Genomic DNA, 16,105 nt, shown 5'->3' with positions numbered 1-16,105 from the left:
TTATGATCACTCCCTGTGTTTTTCCATAGAGATTTGTTTGTCTCCCAGACAAAGCATGATATACCAAAAGTGAACAGGAACAGAATGGATGTATATGATTATAATGAGAGACATTTGCAGAACAAACTGTTTTGTAAATTAAGTTCTGAAGGAAACGTTATCTGACATCATGTTCATTTTTACCACATTTGAATTGGTTACTTTTTAGTGTTGAAGTAATTATATGAATTATAGATTTCTTGTCATTTTTTCAGATGTTGTTAATGTACATGTTTCACAATTTTTAAAATAGAGTTTAAAATATGAATGAGGTATGACCTTAGGATCATTTCTGAGAGTACCAAGAAGGAGGTGATGGTATTTTGTCACTGAAAAGATTTTCAACTGTACAACCTTTCTTTTAGAGCATTATTTTCTCAATTAAATCTATTTGCAAACATGAATGTATAATCCAAGGTTTTTTTATATGCTTGATGTGGGAATGTGAGAGAGGGAGAGAGAGAAATAAAAAAGAGTGAGAGAAAAAGAGAAGGATGAAGGAAGGAGAGAGAAAGAGAATCAGAGAAGATAGTAGAACATATAAATAAAAACTGAGTCTGACAGATTGAAATTTACTAGATATAGCCTCCTGCAAATTATTTTTACACTTTATGTAGTATCAAGTACAGAAAATCATCCCAAAATGAGTTTGCGTTCAGAGCTAGGATGAAAGACACCTCTAAATCATGATGTTAATTGAAGGAACTTACATATTCTGTTACCGATAGTGGAATAGATTTCAGAGCTCTAGATCTTAAGACTGTATTCTGTATAATAGAGGATGCACCAGCTTTCTACCTCTGCTACCACTTAGAAAGATAAGCATGCTACTCATGTCCCACCACTCATGCCCTTCCCTCTGGGTAATCTAACCAAGGTTTATCAGATTGTGCCTATGTTAGCAGTTGATTATAGCTTTAGGCTGGAAAATATTCAATCTTAGATCCACCTAAGGTCACAATGAAATTGTATTTTTAAGGTCATGTATACACCTAATAATTGTGCTTCAATCCCTGGTGAAAGACCAAGGCACCTTCTCACACTTAGTATTCAGGGTTCAAGCTGTCTCAGAATGGCACCTGAATAGAACCATTTTAGAACTATTTTAGAGCTGTAATAAGACTGTCAAACACTTCTTAGTCACACCAGTTATGCTTATGTACTTTGATGTGCATAATTTTTCTGAAATTAAAAATACCTCCCTCCAAATCTGCAAATGCTTATTGTTAAATAAAATGTGACTGAATAATTCTCTCTCTGACTGCCCTGAGTTTCTTAGTTGAAGGAAATAAAGAATAGGAAGCAAAGCTCTTGAAAGGGAAGACAAATCTCAATTCAGTTCTTTGCAAAGTAGAAAAGAGGAAAGTTAGCATTATAGCTGTCAGCAGATGTTTGACACTTGAAGAGACAGGATCATTACTATGAGAGAGCTAACAATATCTCCAAAGGTCATCCTAAAAGTCTAAAAATGAGGAACATTTGTCTGTGGACTACTTCCGTGACCTCCTTTTGGGCTTTCTTGCTCAAACCTAGGCAGCTCAGAACTTTATTCAGTATTTCAGGTGTCAAATGCCTGCCTGATGTGCAAGTCAGAAGGTGTTATTATTTTCAAAATACCATCCCCTTTTGGGGGATGAACTCACGTTAAATGCCAAGAGATGCAGACACTGATCTTTAAGAAGCCAAAGTTTAGAAGCTTTTTGTTAAAGGAGAGTCACAGGAGAGAGCTAACCAGGATGGCTCTGGTACTTACAGAGTTAGCACCTTGAACTTAAGCATTTTGCAAAATAAAGGGATTTCATCTATCCACATGAAATCCTGACATTTTAAATGTGTTCCTTCCATTTTCTTCACAGGCTCACCTCGTGGCAGCTTTTGAAAAGAGTTTAGGGAATATGACTGGCCGTTTGCAGAGTCTAACCATGACAGCGGAACAAAAGGTATGATATTGCCAGTGAGGCTTGAAAGAAACAGCACGTCTCATAGCATGATTAAATAATACCTAAGACAGAGCACCTTGAAAGGCGTCCTACCATGTCCATTTGGTGCTGAGCCATAAGATAATGCTTTTTCTTTTGAGATTTTCATTTAAAGACATGACCTGATTATACTGGAGCGCACACACACACACACACACACACACACACACACATACACACACACACACACACACACCAACAAACACACACGATATTGGATCAGGGTGCTGTCCCTCAGCTTTTTCATTCAATGCTGGTACTTCATTTCTGGCTTTTTGGTGGTTAATTGTAGATTAGGGTTTCAGAGACATTCTTCCTTGGCTGGCATTGAGTCAACATCCTCAGATCTCAGCCTCCTGAGTAACTTAAAATTGCAGGTATGTACTACAAGTGCTCAGTCTTCCACATGGATTTTATAATACTCATATATGTGCACACATACACATACATGTGTATGTATATATGTGTATATCTCTGTGCATATATAAACGTGTGCATTTATTTACACATATGTATATATACATATGTAAAATGATTATAAAATATATTTTAAACATAGGACCCCCATGATGGTAAACACTAGTCAATACTGTATGTGCATATATATACATACATGTATATATGTATATATACACATACACATATGCATATATGTGTGTATGTACATATATATACATATACACACTTGAAAATGATGATTAAAAATATGTTTTAAGCATAGGACCCAGAGAGTGATAAACAAAACTCAATACTATTGGGAAGTAACACTATTGAATACGACACTATTGGCAAGTAGAATAGGAAGCCAGCTCATAAAGAATCAAGACTAGAGGTGGCTGCATGGTTTGATGATACACCAAGAAAAGGATCAACTAAACTACAACTTACATCCTGGTCTCCTGTATGTGCTCTTCGACAATCTCATGGCATTAGTAGTATGAAGTGCCATCAGGATTTTAATTTGATACATCAACATGACTCCTTCCAATAGTATCCTAATGATTTTTCATATTTTCAAATGCCAAGAAACATTCTTTCCAAAATATTGCTTTCCCATGCTTAGCACCTGGTAAAAAAACAAAGACATTCATGAATAACCCAAATGGCAGAAAATGATTATGCCATTAGAAATACAACGGTACAAGACCATGAGCAAGCTCAGAGAGAACCAGCCCGTCTCCATGCCAGATTTCAGGAGGAGGTGGCAGAGATGACTATCTTAACTTTGGGAGGGTGAAGAGGATTAATCCAGAGGACATGCAGGAATGTATTTCAGAGTGTAGAATCAGCCTGCTCAGGAGCAACAAGGGAAAATTATTCTAGACATCATTCAAGGCATTGTGTGGAATTTTCTCATGAAGTGCCAATTGAAAAAGGTACAATAAAATCATTATAATAGAAACAATATGGCAAATGTATTTTGATTCTTCCTGTTTTCACAAAACTACCTCTGAGTTGTTGCATTCAAATTTGTTAATGTTCTTATCACTAATATTTAGGAATTGAAAATTGAGATAATATTCAAATCGGTTCCCTAAAGCTGTCCTGCCAGGGCCATTAAATGAATGCATCCACTAAGGTCCCCTAGATTACTATTGATGAGGAGATCAGTGTAGGAAAGAGAAATGCCTTCTTGTGAAAATAATGGAGTTCAGACATGTGAAGCCTGCTCATTCTCCACCCTGTGAAATGCTCTTGTCAGTTAATAGATGCACATGAATTTATACTTTACAAAAAAGGACAATCAAAGCCAAATCTTTGAATGTAGAAAATTCTGAAGCTAAGAATTTAGCTGAGCTTGGTCTTTACATTTTCTCATTTTATGTTAAAACATTTATCATATACAAAGGTTTTAAAAATACAACTCCATAAACTATTGTTATATCACAGTTGTAACTACTTTCAACGTGCCTTATGTAACTGTAGCCTCTATTATTGATGATCTTCTTGTATCACCTTCCTGTGGTTGTACCTACACTTTCTCTGTATCTTATCTGAGTATATTGGAAGCTGGGTATACTGGTGTTAGAACTAGGAAATTGAAAGGGAATACCAAAATCGAGAGACACAGGGTAAAAAAAAGACAAACAACTACAAAAGCAATACTTGCAAAACTGTTTGGGGTAAATGAACTGAACAACTCATGGGGGGGGGAATGAGGGACAAGGTAACAAACAGTACAAGAAATGTATCCAGTGCCTAATGTATGAAACTGTAACCTCTCTGTAATTCAGTTTGATAATAATATATATACAACTCCAAAGAAATAGACTAGGGGTGTGGGTACTAGCAGGAGAAGATAGGGTTAGGTTAAGAAAGAGGATGGTAGGCACTGGGGATATGGCCTAGTGGCAAGAGTGCTTGACTTGTATACATGAGGCCCTGGGTTCAATTCCCCCGCACCACATATACAGAAAATGGCCAGAAGTGGCGCTGTGGCTCAAGTGGCAGAGTGCTAGCCTTGAGCAAAAAGAAGTCAGGGACAGTGCTCAGGCCCTGAGTCCAAGCCCCAGGACTGGCCAAAAAAAAAAAAGAGAAAGAAAGAGGATTGTGGAATAATGTTATCAGAATACATTTTTTTACATCTCTGAAAATGTTGTACAGCTAGAAAAAAATAAGCCACATTTTACAAGATAGAATTGAGACTATTAAACAACTGGCAACTGCATGGTATACTCCTGTCTCAAAGACCAGCAGCCAGCAAATAAACCTGACACTGTTAGGAAACTGATCCATGAAGGCCAGAGAGGAAAGAGAGAACAAAACCAATATCAACAAACCAATTCAGGTCCAATGGAGAGCTGAAATGGTACGCCATGGTGACTGGAGTAGAGATAGGAGACAGGACATGAACAGGGAGACACGTGGCATGGTGTAATGATGCCTGAGCTGGTCTAGGCCTAAATAATATGAAGGCCAGGAGGCAGGGTCACAGGAAACTGGAGTCCTGGCACTGGACTGACAGGTATAGTAACCTATCAGCTAAGTCCTTGCCCTCACCTCTAGGGATTCATCACTTGAAAGGCAGGGGCATCACCTTCCCTATCACGAAGAAAAGATGCCATACCCTACCATCCACCATGTGACCAAGGTGGCACCAGCCAGACCTGGTCTCCCCACTTCAAAAATGAAACAATGTAGTTGTTTTGGGGAAGGAGGCAGGGAAAATGATGGCAGGGAGGGGGAGTGAGATTGATTGGAATTAACAGCATGTGTGGAAATGTGACAAGTATGCTAATGAAAACTACATCTGTAGTAAATGGCATCTGTTAATCTATAGGTAATAAGATAATGTGAGTCTGGGATTTGGTGTCTTTCAGTAGAAAATGTAGTAAGATTTCAAGGCAACTACAAAGAAGAAGGAGAGGAAGGGAAAATATGCTCAAGGAATCCACAGCAAGTTAGTGTGAAATTAATTGAATGTCAATGGAAAGTAGAGAGAAAGCATGTAAGTGGAAAGTTTTAAAAGCCTTGCTAGAAGGTCACATTGTTTGCTGGAATTTGTTGACAAGCTTGTTGATTTCTTAGGAAGGTTTTGAAAGTGAAAAATTGGTAGAGAGCTCAGGTATTGTTGGAAAATTACATTGGAAAGAACATCAAGAAAAGCTAGGATTGTGACACAAGGTTCAATTTTATTTTGACACCTTGAAACAGTAATCTTTATAACTTTTTTGGCCTCAGAGACATGTATGAAACTGTTCAGAGAGATAGCGATTACTTTTTATATAAAAATGTTCTAGATTTTCAAATATTCAGCCAGATTTAAGGTCATATCCTTATTAAGTTTTAGTATAGGAAGTGAGAAGAATCAGCAAAATAAGATCTGATCACTGTTCTCAAGAACTTTTCAGAATTAGCCAACTCTGTCTTTCCTTCTGTATCTTACAACGGGAGTAGGAAGTTGCATACTAGTGAATAGCGAGTAGCTGGTTTTAAAATCTGCAGTTTAATGGCATATACTTTTCTTGGGATGTTTTTGTCTGAAGGTTTAGTAATGAGTCTTAAAACTTACATTGATCATCTGCAAAATCTATAAAAATGTTCCTGATTATTTAACGATTTTTTAGATGACTATCTCTGGAACTCATTTCTAATCATTCCCACCAGAGGCAATAGTAGTTGTAGTAATGTTAGCAGTGGTAGTTAGTAATAAATGACTTCATGATTGTAGCGGGAAGAATCATTACAATTGACATATATTATAAAAACCTCATAAAATATATCTTAAATATGAACAACAACAATTAGAAAAATAAAAATGACTAGAAAACTTTGGGGTAATTATTTCTTTATCTCAGTCATCTATATACTTGAAATGTTTTATGTTAATCTCTATAATACTTTTGAGAAAAGCAAACTTAACTACATTGCTTTCCAAAAGTGAAAATTGTACTCACATAGCCATACCAAGATTTCTATTCACAATAAGCAATAACGCTTTTGATGTTTTAAAATGCTATCCCTCAAACTATAAGCCCTCTGTACAACACTTTGAGAATAAATAAATTAATTTTAAAAGAACCCCTGCAAAAAATCACATCTCTTTGCTTAAGTTATGAGAGACCCTCTTATAAAGAAGGAAAGATGCACACAGTAAAGTTGAAGATTAGTAATTTTTCACAGATGTGATCTTTCCCAAGACATACAGTAAAATTATTTCTTACCTAGTTAATTTTCTGGTGGGTTTACTGAGGCACACCATGTAAAAAAACCTGTTAATATCAGTTGTTTCAGAAAAGACCTATTAGTGGTCCTTCCTCTATATCTTATCAAGCACATATAAAAGGCAACATTTTCGGAATATTCTATTTTCAGTCATTTATTTGAAGACTTTTCCAGACAAGAGTAATTTTTCACATGGAAATGAGCAAGCTAGCTCAAAATTAAGTTCAACTTTTAGATATTTGAATAAATCTCATTTACATTTTTCCTTCATTAAAAATACAGCCAAATATTTTAGCTGATTTTTAATCCACAGTATAAGCATCATTGATTTTAAATTAAAGGATGAAAATCAGACTTTAATGAAAAGTTAACATGCATCCTAGTGTTTGTTTCAGAAAATTAATATTTAAATTATCTGATTCACTAATTCTTATGAAAGCAGAGTTTATATCTAGTAGCCATTATCTCATAGAGGGTTATTTTAAATGGCAAATAAAGCTAGAAAATTAACTTTGCCTATCTTATTTTTTTAATTTAAGGTTAGAGTAGTCATTGGGCATTCCCGTGTATGAAGCAGAGATTATTTATTTATTTGCAAAGGAAGTCCTTAACTTTTGTCCTATATTCTGGGAAACATTTGGTAAGGATAAACTATTTACCATGAGGTGAAGAGCTCAAGCTTGATTATTTAGTTTTCTGAAAAAGCTATGAGAGAAAATGATGAATGATAAATACATTACCAAGGAATTCTAATTTTAAGAATCTGACAGGGTTATAATTTTTAAGATTGCATCACCTTCAAGAAAGTTACCCTTCTGGGCATATAGTGCAATCCTATAATCCCAACACTGGTGCTGGGATGGTTGCAAGTTCAAGGCTAACCTGGGCTGTATTAAGATCCTATCTTAATAGAATAAAATAGTTAAAATGTCTTAGTCACACATCATTTGGTGAAAATATTGTGTATAGTGAAAAACACTCTTGTTTTCCCTTTTTATGCTTTATTTTGACTTTCTTCTACTTACATATCTGTGAAAGACTAGATTTATAGTATAATTTGTATTAGAACATATAACTAAGTTATTCTAAATTATTCAGCAAAAACTTATATTTTATAAAATTGAATTTCTAAGTTGATTTTCTTGCAAATGTAGCTATTATTATTTGAAATTTTGAATTAGTGTATATTAAGCATAGAATATGGGTTTCATTGTGATAATTCCTGAGACCTATGTGGCACGCACAGAGTTCAAGTCACAGTCACTTCTCTTTGTATTCCTGTGTTGTTTTGGTTGGATAAAGCTACAACTACATACTAGGAATCTTAGTAGATGAAAAATATCAAGAACTATGAGGGTCTTTATATATCAGCAAAGTTCTCTAAGATGGTACTGTATAGGAGCTGAACTAGGGATATATTTCAGGTTTTATATTTGGATACATAGAATGAGGTACAAGGTAACAAACAGTACAAGAATGTATCCAATGCCTAACGTATGAAACTGTAACCTCTCTGTACATCAGTTTGATAATAAAAATTTGAAAAAAAAAAAAGAGAGTATGTGGTACTTCAGACAAAATCTAAAATAACTCACTGGACAAAATCTCGAGATTTCTAGTTGACAGCAATTACAGTTCAATTCAGTAGTACAACATTGTTACATATATATGAACATATATATGTATATATATGTATATATACATATATATGAACCTAGGTAGTATAAACAAGTTTTGATCTAAAATAAGCCACTCTGTGAAATAATTAAAGTCTATTTGGACCATTAGTTTGTTTTCAATTTGTTTGTACTGAGGTTTGAACTTGAGGTTTGATGCTTAGTATGCTGGCACTCTACCATTTGAGCCATACCTTCAATTCTTTCTAGTTTTGTTATATTTTGCATGTAGGGTTTTATATTTCAGTGCACACCTTAACTGTGAACCTCTGCACAGCTGGGATTATATATATGTGCCTTTATTTCCAGCTATTTAGAACACCTTTATAAGGTAGTAGCTAAGAACATTTATTTAAATGCTTCTTTACTTTGGCTCACAAAGTTGTGAATGTAATTTAACAGTATCATCCAAGCATCTGAAACCTCCCACACATTGGTACTAATCCACCCGATGGCAAAATATGAACAAGCACATTTTATTTTCTCTCTAGATATTAAAGCTTCCAAACTTTGTTTATTCCATAGGAATCTGAACTTATAGAACTACGAGAAACCATTGAAATGCTGAAGGCCCAGAACTCTGCTGCTCAGGCAGCCATCCAGGGAGCCCTGAATGGTCAGGACCACCCTCCCAAAGGTACTGACTTTATTTTTTTTTAGTTGAAATAAAGCTGTATTAACTCAAAGGCACAGTCTTTATAGTGTGCAAAGTAGAATGCATGCATTCAGAATTTCAAACCTTTGTAATGGTAGTTTTCATTATTAAATAATATTTAAATTAACCCCTAGCACATTTGATACACACACACACACACACACCCCTCTTTCTTTCAACTTCATCTGGTAAAGAGGACAATGTGATGATTGTTAGTACTTAAGTATCTGATATGCTTTATTGCATAATAAGCCCTGTCAGATCCACATAGATAACTGAAATCATGAATAAGCTATTATATGAATCAATGGTCATGATGACCAAATTTGTGATGGGATCATTCAGAAGGCACATTTACTATAAGTAATTTCAAATAATAAAATTACTAAAAATTGGCCCACTTGATTATTACCTGTATGCTCCTTGCCACCACTTTTACCCACTGAAGAAATGCTAGTTTTTGTCATGTCATTTGTTTCTTTAGATATATTCTATTATTTATTCAGATCCTCACTCTGAGCAAACAGGCTCCATTTTCTCCCAATTTAAAATGAGTTTCCTGCATCCTGAATTTTTACAGTCTCTCTTCCCATTTCTAGATGAGTTCTGGTGGGAAAATTTTGAAGTTGGGTGCTAATTTCTCAACACCTGTAATCCTAGCTACTCAGGAAGCTGAGATATGAGGATTATGAGTCAAAGCTCACTTAGGCAGACAAATCTGAAAGACTCCAATTAACCAGTAAAAAAAAAAAAAGTGGTGGTGGGTTTCAAGTGTTTTTTGTTTTGTTTTTGCTTTCAGCAAAATAGCCAAATGATAGCCTGTCGCCCTGAGTTCAAGCCCCAGTACCAGCAAAACAATAATAATAATAATGATAATAATAATAGTAATAGTAATAATTGAGTCTTTCAATATCTTCAGTCACCTGTGGCCATTATGAGCCCATTTGAGGCCATTTGTTCCTACTACTTCTTTAAACTATTCTTTCCAGCAGTAAGGAATAACCAAAATGACACCATCTGTTAAAGGATTTAACATTCTTGTTGTAACAGATAGTAGAATAGCTATTATACACATACCATGACCTTTGTCAGTGTTACCTCTATGGTCATTCTTATCCCACCTCCTTTCTAAATGATTTAAATAGATTTCATTAGTCTGTATTCATGCATTCATATCAAGCACTTTGATTATATTCACTACCATCTTTCCCTATCTATCCTTTTTTTCCTCCTCCTCGTCCCTCTAGTTTCTTCCCAGAAGACAGTCCTCATTTTACATTCAAATAATTCTTTTTCTTTTCTTTTACGGTTTAGGTGACACATATGAGAGAGAACATGCTGTATTTTTCTTTCTCAGTCTGACTTAATTTGCTTAACATGATGATACTCAATTCTATCCATTTTCATTCAGAGTACAAAATTTATTCTTCTGTATGTCTGAACAATATTCTTTATCCATTCTTTAGTTAGGTGGCGTCCAGGCTGGTTTGGTATTTTATTTTTTTATATCCACTCCCTCTTTTGTATCCATTTCTTAGCCATATCATAAGCTCCCTTTTGCTGATTCTGTACCCTACAAGTTTATATATCATATCTAAAAGGTAATAAAAGCTCATCTGATACTGTAGCTATAATGATCACTGCTATGCTGCTAACTGTCAAATCTGTGTAGACTGTATCTAGGCAATCTAGACTATATCCTGCTCCTGATAAATAGATACTTCTTTTTGGCTAACAAAGGAGAAATCACTTGGACATCTTTGTTTATCTCCTTGACATTTCAATGCGAAAGAGAAGTAACCTTGAAATGGGCATTTTCTTCTTTTCTCTGACCTGATTTTCTCTCAGTGTTCCTTGTCTTGTAAATGACATGACCCTCCTTCTAAGTAGCCAGAAATCTAGATGTCAGTCATAACTACTTCTCTCTGATTAATTAAATCAGCAAGTTCTGTTGGCTACATCTTGACAAATATTTAGTGAGTAATAGTTATGAACCAGATGCTAGGATTACTGGTGTGAGCCACCAGTGCATGGCTTAGAACTTGTTTTCATATCCCAGTGTGAATGATGATCCTTTTTGCACATCACTATGCAAGGAGCTTTTTGCATTTTATAGAAAGTAATTACTTATCAGATATATATATATAATTGAATTTAAATTTTAGGAAGAAATATATAAAGTGAGCTATGCTCAAGTTGGAAGTCAAGTTAGTTTTCTGTGAGTTCCTTCTGTTAAGAATTTAGCAACTTTCCATGTGGGGGAGTTAATTTATATGCTACTTGGAAAATTACTGCATATTTAAAGCTTATCTTAGAGCTATAATAAAGCAGCTTATGTTCTAAATCTTCATGTAGTAAATAGGTCCAGAAGGGATTTAGAAAGGCTTAATCCTTTCTTTAATACAGCACAAGCCACTGAAGTGAAACTTTCTGAAAGGATTCCTTTTATCTTAGGCAACAGGTAGCTTAGTGTATCTACTGGAATTTTTTTAAGAGGAATTCCTTTGCAAAAATAATAATTTATACCTAGTCAATAAATACTGAACATATTCAAAATCTCAGCCTCTTAAAACTAGCAAAATAACTAGTTGTAAAGCATTGACTGTATATAGAATATGTAGACCATGTTTGTAAAATATTAAAATTACATTAACTTTAATAAAAATAAAATTAGTTATATCATAGAGGCTACTGATATTACTTGGAGAAAACAGATTAATTCTTTATCTTTTTTATGAGTTATTCAGGTTTTTAGCTAGCATACAAATTTTTATTATGAAATTAGTTTTTAACACTTTGACATATTTTTGTTATATAAATTTTTTACATACAGTCTGAAATAATTCAGGCAACATTTATAAACAGGCCGAAGATGGCAAAAAATCACATGCCAATTTATTAATTTGTCATTCTGTTTTTTTCTAAGTTGTGTGTGTTTTTTTTTTACTAACAATGTCTGATTTATGACAGAGTGTATAATGAAATAATATGTCTTCACTTTCAAACATATTTCAGTTATCCGATATGCACTTTGGACTCTATCATATCTTCCAAGTGGCTCACAATATATTGCAATAAAGTTAAAATACATGTTTATGTTTGTGTTTATTTATACATATATTTTTAAAACTTAGATACAGATAATTGTTGTAAGGCTTTAAGTTGAAGCTATATAGACTTTTTTCTACAAATAAAATATTGGATTTTTAATTCATTACTTCTTTTTAAACAATAAAGAGTTTGGGGGATTTTAGAAGTACCAAGTGGGACAGGTATGAAATTCCAGCCACATTGAAGGCATAAGTAGGAGGACAGTCTAAACTGGGCTCAGACAAAAAGTACAAAAAGACCTTAAAAAGTAAAATAAAATACAAAAAACATGAAAATAACTTTTAAAAATTTGACTTTGAAAAATAAGTAAGGCTAAAAAGGTCTGGGGACATGGCTTAATTGATGGAATACCTATCAAGAATGTATGAGGTCCTGAGTCTGTTTGTCTGTCTCTCTCTCTCTCTCTCTTTCACACACACACACACGCGCACACGCAAATACAGTTCATCTATATACATACACATGTAATTGCTATTAATACTAAATTCATTTTAGAAATGGTAAGTGAACATAGTTTTGTTGAATGTACATATAGAATAAATGTACTTAACACCTATATTCATCACATATTACATACCATACTCTATGCAGGCCTTGGATAAAACAGTGAGAGTAAACAAAACCAACATGGAGAAAGCTCTTTCTCCATCCAACTTTCCATCTAATGGGAGAGTAGAAGACAAATGCCGACTCCTGTCTAAGATGGAGAGGAACCAGGTACCATAATAAAAAGGGTACCAAGGAACATGCTGGAGTTTGCATGGTCATTAAAAAAGCTTCCAATTTTGTAATACTGAAGGGAAGTTTCAAAGTAATTATGAAGTCATATTGTAAGTGCTACAGACAGAGCTTTCCAGAAGGGCCTGGAAGCACAGAGGAGATGAATGCCATTAGCAAACTGATAGAGGAAACTGATGAGCAAAGGTGAAATAAGCAGAACATTGTTGAATGGCTATGTACTGAGTAGATTACCAGGGAATTTGGACCATTGCCTTTTCACAATTGGAATGTTCTATTCTTATTAAAATTAGAATCCAAGGTTTTAAGAAAAGGAGTTGTGGTGATTTTTTTCCTTTTTGAAAAATATTTCCCTAGCTCTTGGAATTTATAAAAACAGTTGGAAGATGAGTAAATTAGATAGAAATTCTTGCTATTTGATTGGTGCTGAGACATTGGTAATGCAGAGAGAAGAGGTAGAAAACACATAACTGAAAATTACACTTTTCAAGTAGGCATCTCATTATTTATAGGGTTGACATTCATTTGTAATCATTATTTATTTGGTCTGTAATGCCCCCAGTACTCAAATCCTTATTGGCAGTAGAAAGAATTTGTTAGGGGAAGGTAAAATGTATCTCCTTTGTTCCACAATATTATTAAAACCATTATGTGGCTAGTCTTTACTGGTAAATGTAGTTATAGTTGAACGTAACTTAGTCCTCCAAGGTATCCTTTTTACTATAATTATAATAATTTACCTGGCTTTTAAATTCTGTGCCATTAATAAAAATGGAATATAATTTATTAACTGTAAATATAATAAAATCTCTAGAGTTCTTACAGTTTATGCATTTGCCATATTGGTGAAAAACAGGAGGAAAAAACAAGCAGATGTTGTAGTGCATTCAGAATAAAATAACAGCCACTGTAGCAGAGATTAAAACTCATATTCTTATTTACTCATATGACAGATGTATGTTAGAAAAATAATGGCTAGGAGGGTCCTTTATTGTATAATCAAAAATCAATACCTTGATTGAGGTTTTGAGATTATATTTTGACAGGTAAAAACCATAAAGTGGGCTGGGAATATGGCCTAGTGGCAAGAGTGCTTGCCTCGTATTCATGAGGCCCTGGGTTCAATTCCCCAGCACCACATATACAGAAAATGGCCAGAAGTGGCGCTGTGGCTCAAGTGGCAGAGTGCTAGCCTTGAGCGGGAAGAAGCCAGGGACAGTGCTCAGGCCCTGAGTCCAAGGCCCAGGACTGGCGCAAAAACAAAACAAAACAAACAAACAAACAAAAAACAAAGTTCTCATTTTTAGAAAATAAATTTTAGAAATAAAACTTACAAATTCTGAAAAATTTCTGTTTTACTCTATGAAGTTGATCAGAATGACTATGTTAATGGAAAAAATAAATTATATGGGTATATGAATATGAGAATAAACATGCTCACGTATGTATATATCAATCTCCACATATGTTTGCCATCTATTTTATATACACATATTACATAGATATATATTAGTATATACTAATATATATGATAAGTTCTTAGAGTAAACTGTGTACTCATAGTTATTTTCCAAATTATTAAGTTGGTCAACTCAACAGGCTTGTGTTCATACTATTGTATTTGTGGAAATTTTTAGAAATAAGTATAGGAATCTTTTGACATCTTACAAGTTCTACTGAGATTTCTTTAGGGGGGAAGGCTTGGCTAATTCTCAAAAATGCCAGTCAAACATATTAATTGGAATATCCTAAAAGCAAATTTGGCCTTATAGATTTTCTTAGTAGCTCACTAATATTAATATCAGTTTACTCTAAGTTGAAAAAATATGTTTTAATTTTAATAGGTATATCTTATGAGTTATTTATATAGAAAACTGAATGCCCTTAAACTTCATTCAATATCCAATACTATAGTTTTTAGGAAACCATAAATGCTATTTAGCAGGAAAACATGACTATATTACATGGCAGTATAATAAATATTAGAATTGGTCAACCTCTGTGGTTGGTTTCATATTTTCAACTATGTAGCCTGTGAAAAGTGTTTTAATAGCTAAACTCATTTTACTAATTTAGTTTAAGAGTAAAACCAGGTATTCTAGAGCTTACCAAGCATTATTATTATTGTTTCTAGCCTAAGTCAAGGACAAGAAGTAGGACATGTTAGAAGAATTATACTTCATTAAATATATTCTCTGTTTAATTTACAAAGAACCAATCTCAAGTCTCTTGAGCATCAATCAGCCCTCGTGGTTTCTTTGACCTTGGTCAAGTTACAAAACTTCTTCATACTTCAGCGTCCTTGGCTCTGAGATGATATGACTGTCACCATTTGTATTGCCTACAAGGTGGTACAGCTTACTGAAATGGAAAATTATATATTTGGCTTTGATAGCTCATCAAAGCACAAATATTAAAAGGACAGAATTAACTTTCATCCTATTCTACATTTCCATTTATTCCATGGAACTAATCGTTCAGAATAACTCCTTTTGGCAGTACATTTTGGCCCAGGTATTCAGTAGAAATCACCAGCATCACATTTCATTCTTGAATAAAATTCAGAACTCATGAAGCACACTTCTCCACCCTCTACACACATATAAATGCTACACATTTATATGTCATTCCTATTGAATCTTAATGTAGAATACTGTTCACGGAAGCAAATGTGGTTGTACTTTATTAAACTCTTAAGATGGAAACAGTGCAGAAATAATCTTATGAAGCCTGCTTGAGGGTTAGGAATGTGGCTTAGTGGTAGAGTCCTTGCCTAGCATGTACAAAGCCCTGGGTTGGATTCCTTAGTACCACATAAGCAGAAAAGGCTGGAAGTGGTGCTGTGGCTCATGGTGATTGCATGTCGCAGAATGTGACCCTCTCTATTATTGGCAGATCTCCGCATCAGAAGACAACATTCCTCAGAAAGCGTGTCTAGTATCAATAGTGCCACAAGCCATTCCAGCATTGGCAGTGGTAATGATGCCGACTCCAAGAAAAAGAAAAAGAAAAACTGGGTAAGCCATAATTGCTTATCTAATTCAATGCTTCACTATGGTACAATGACTTGAGTATTGTTCTTGGGACTTTAGAAATCCACACAGTGATTTGCAAAGTCTATTCAGAGTACTGGTGTACTTATCACCAAGATTAGCATGTCATAGTCCTGAAAAGATTATGAGCTGGAGTTGTTAGGATGGAGAGAAAGAAGTATAAAATTTATGAAGATGATGATGATGGTG

The 16,105-nt window shown here is 34.4% G+C and overlaps 1 protein-coding gene across 3 annotated transcripts in view; it reads left to right on the top strand.

Moving 5' to 3' along the window:
* The window catches only part of Nav3 (neuron navigator 3), a 619,731-nt gene that overhangs the window by 565,382 nt on the left and 38,244 nt on the right, over positions 1 to 16,105 (top strand). For all 3 annotated transcript variants that reach the window (XM_048359143.1, XM_048359134.1, XM_048359124.1), the window contains 3 exons: positions 1,896 to 1,979; positions 8,885 to 8,996; positions 15,759 to 15,880. In XM_048359143.1, coding sequence (XP_048215100.1) covers positions 1,896 to 1,979; positions 8,885 to 8,996; positions 15,759 to 15,880 — 318 coding nt within the window. The remainder of the gene's footprint in view (positions 1 to 1,895; positions 1,980 to 8,884; positions 8,997 to 15,758; positions 15,881 to 16,105) is intronic.

Source organism: Perognathus longimembris, chromosome 1, assembly GCF_023159225.1.
Source record: "Perognathus longimembris pacificus isolate PPM17 chromosome 1, ASM2315922v1, whole genome shotgun sequence".
NCBI classification, from domain to species: domain Eukaryota; kingdom Metazoa; phylum Chordata; class Mammalia; order Rodentia; family Heteromyidae; genus Perognathus; species Perognathus longimembris.
The sequence above is the reverse complement of the archived record's forward strand: the minus strand, read 5'-3'. Positions and strand labels throughout refer to the sequence as shown.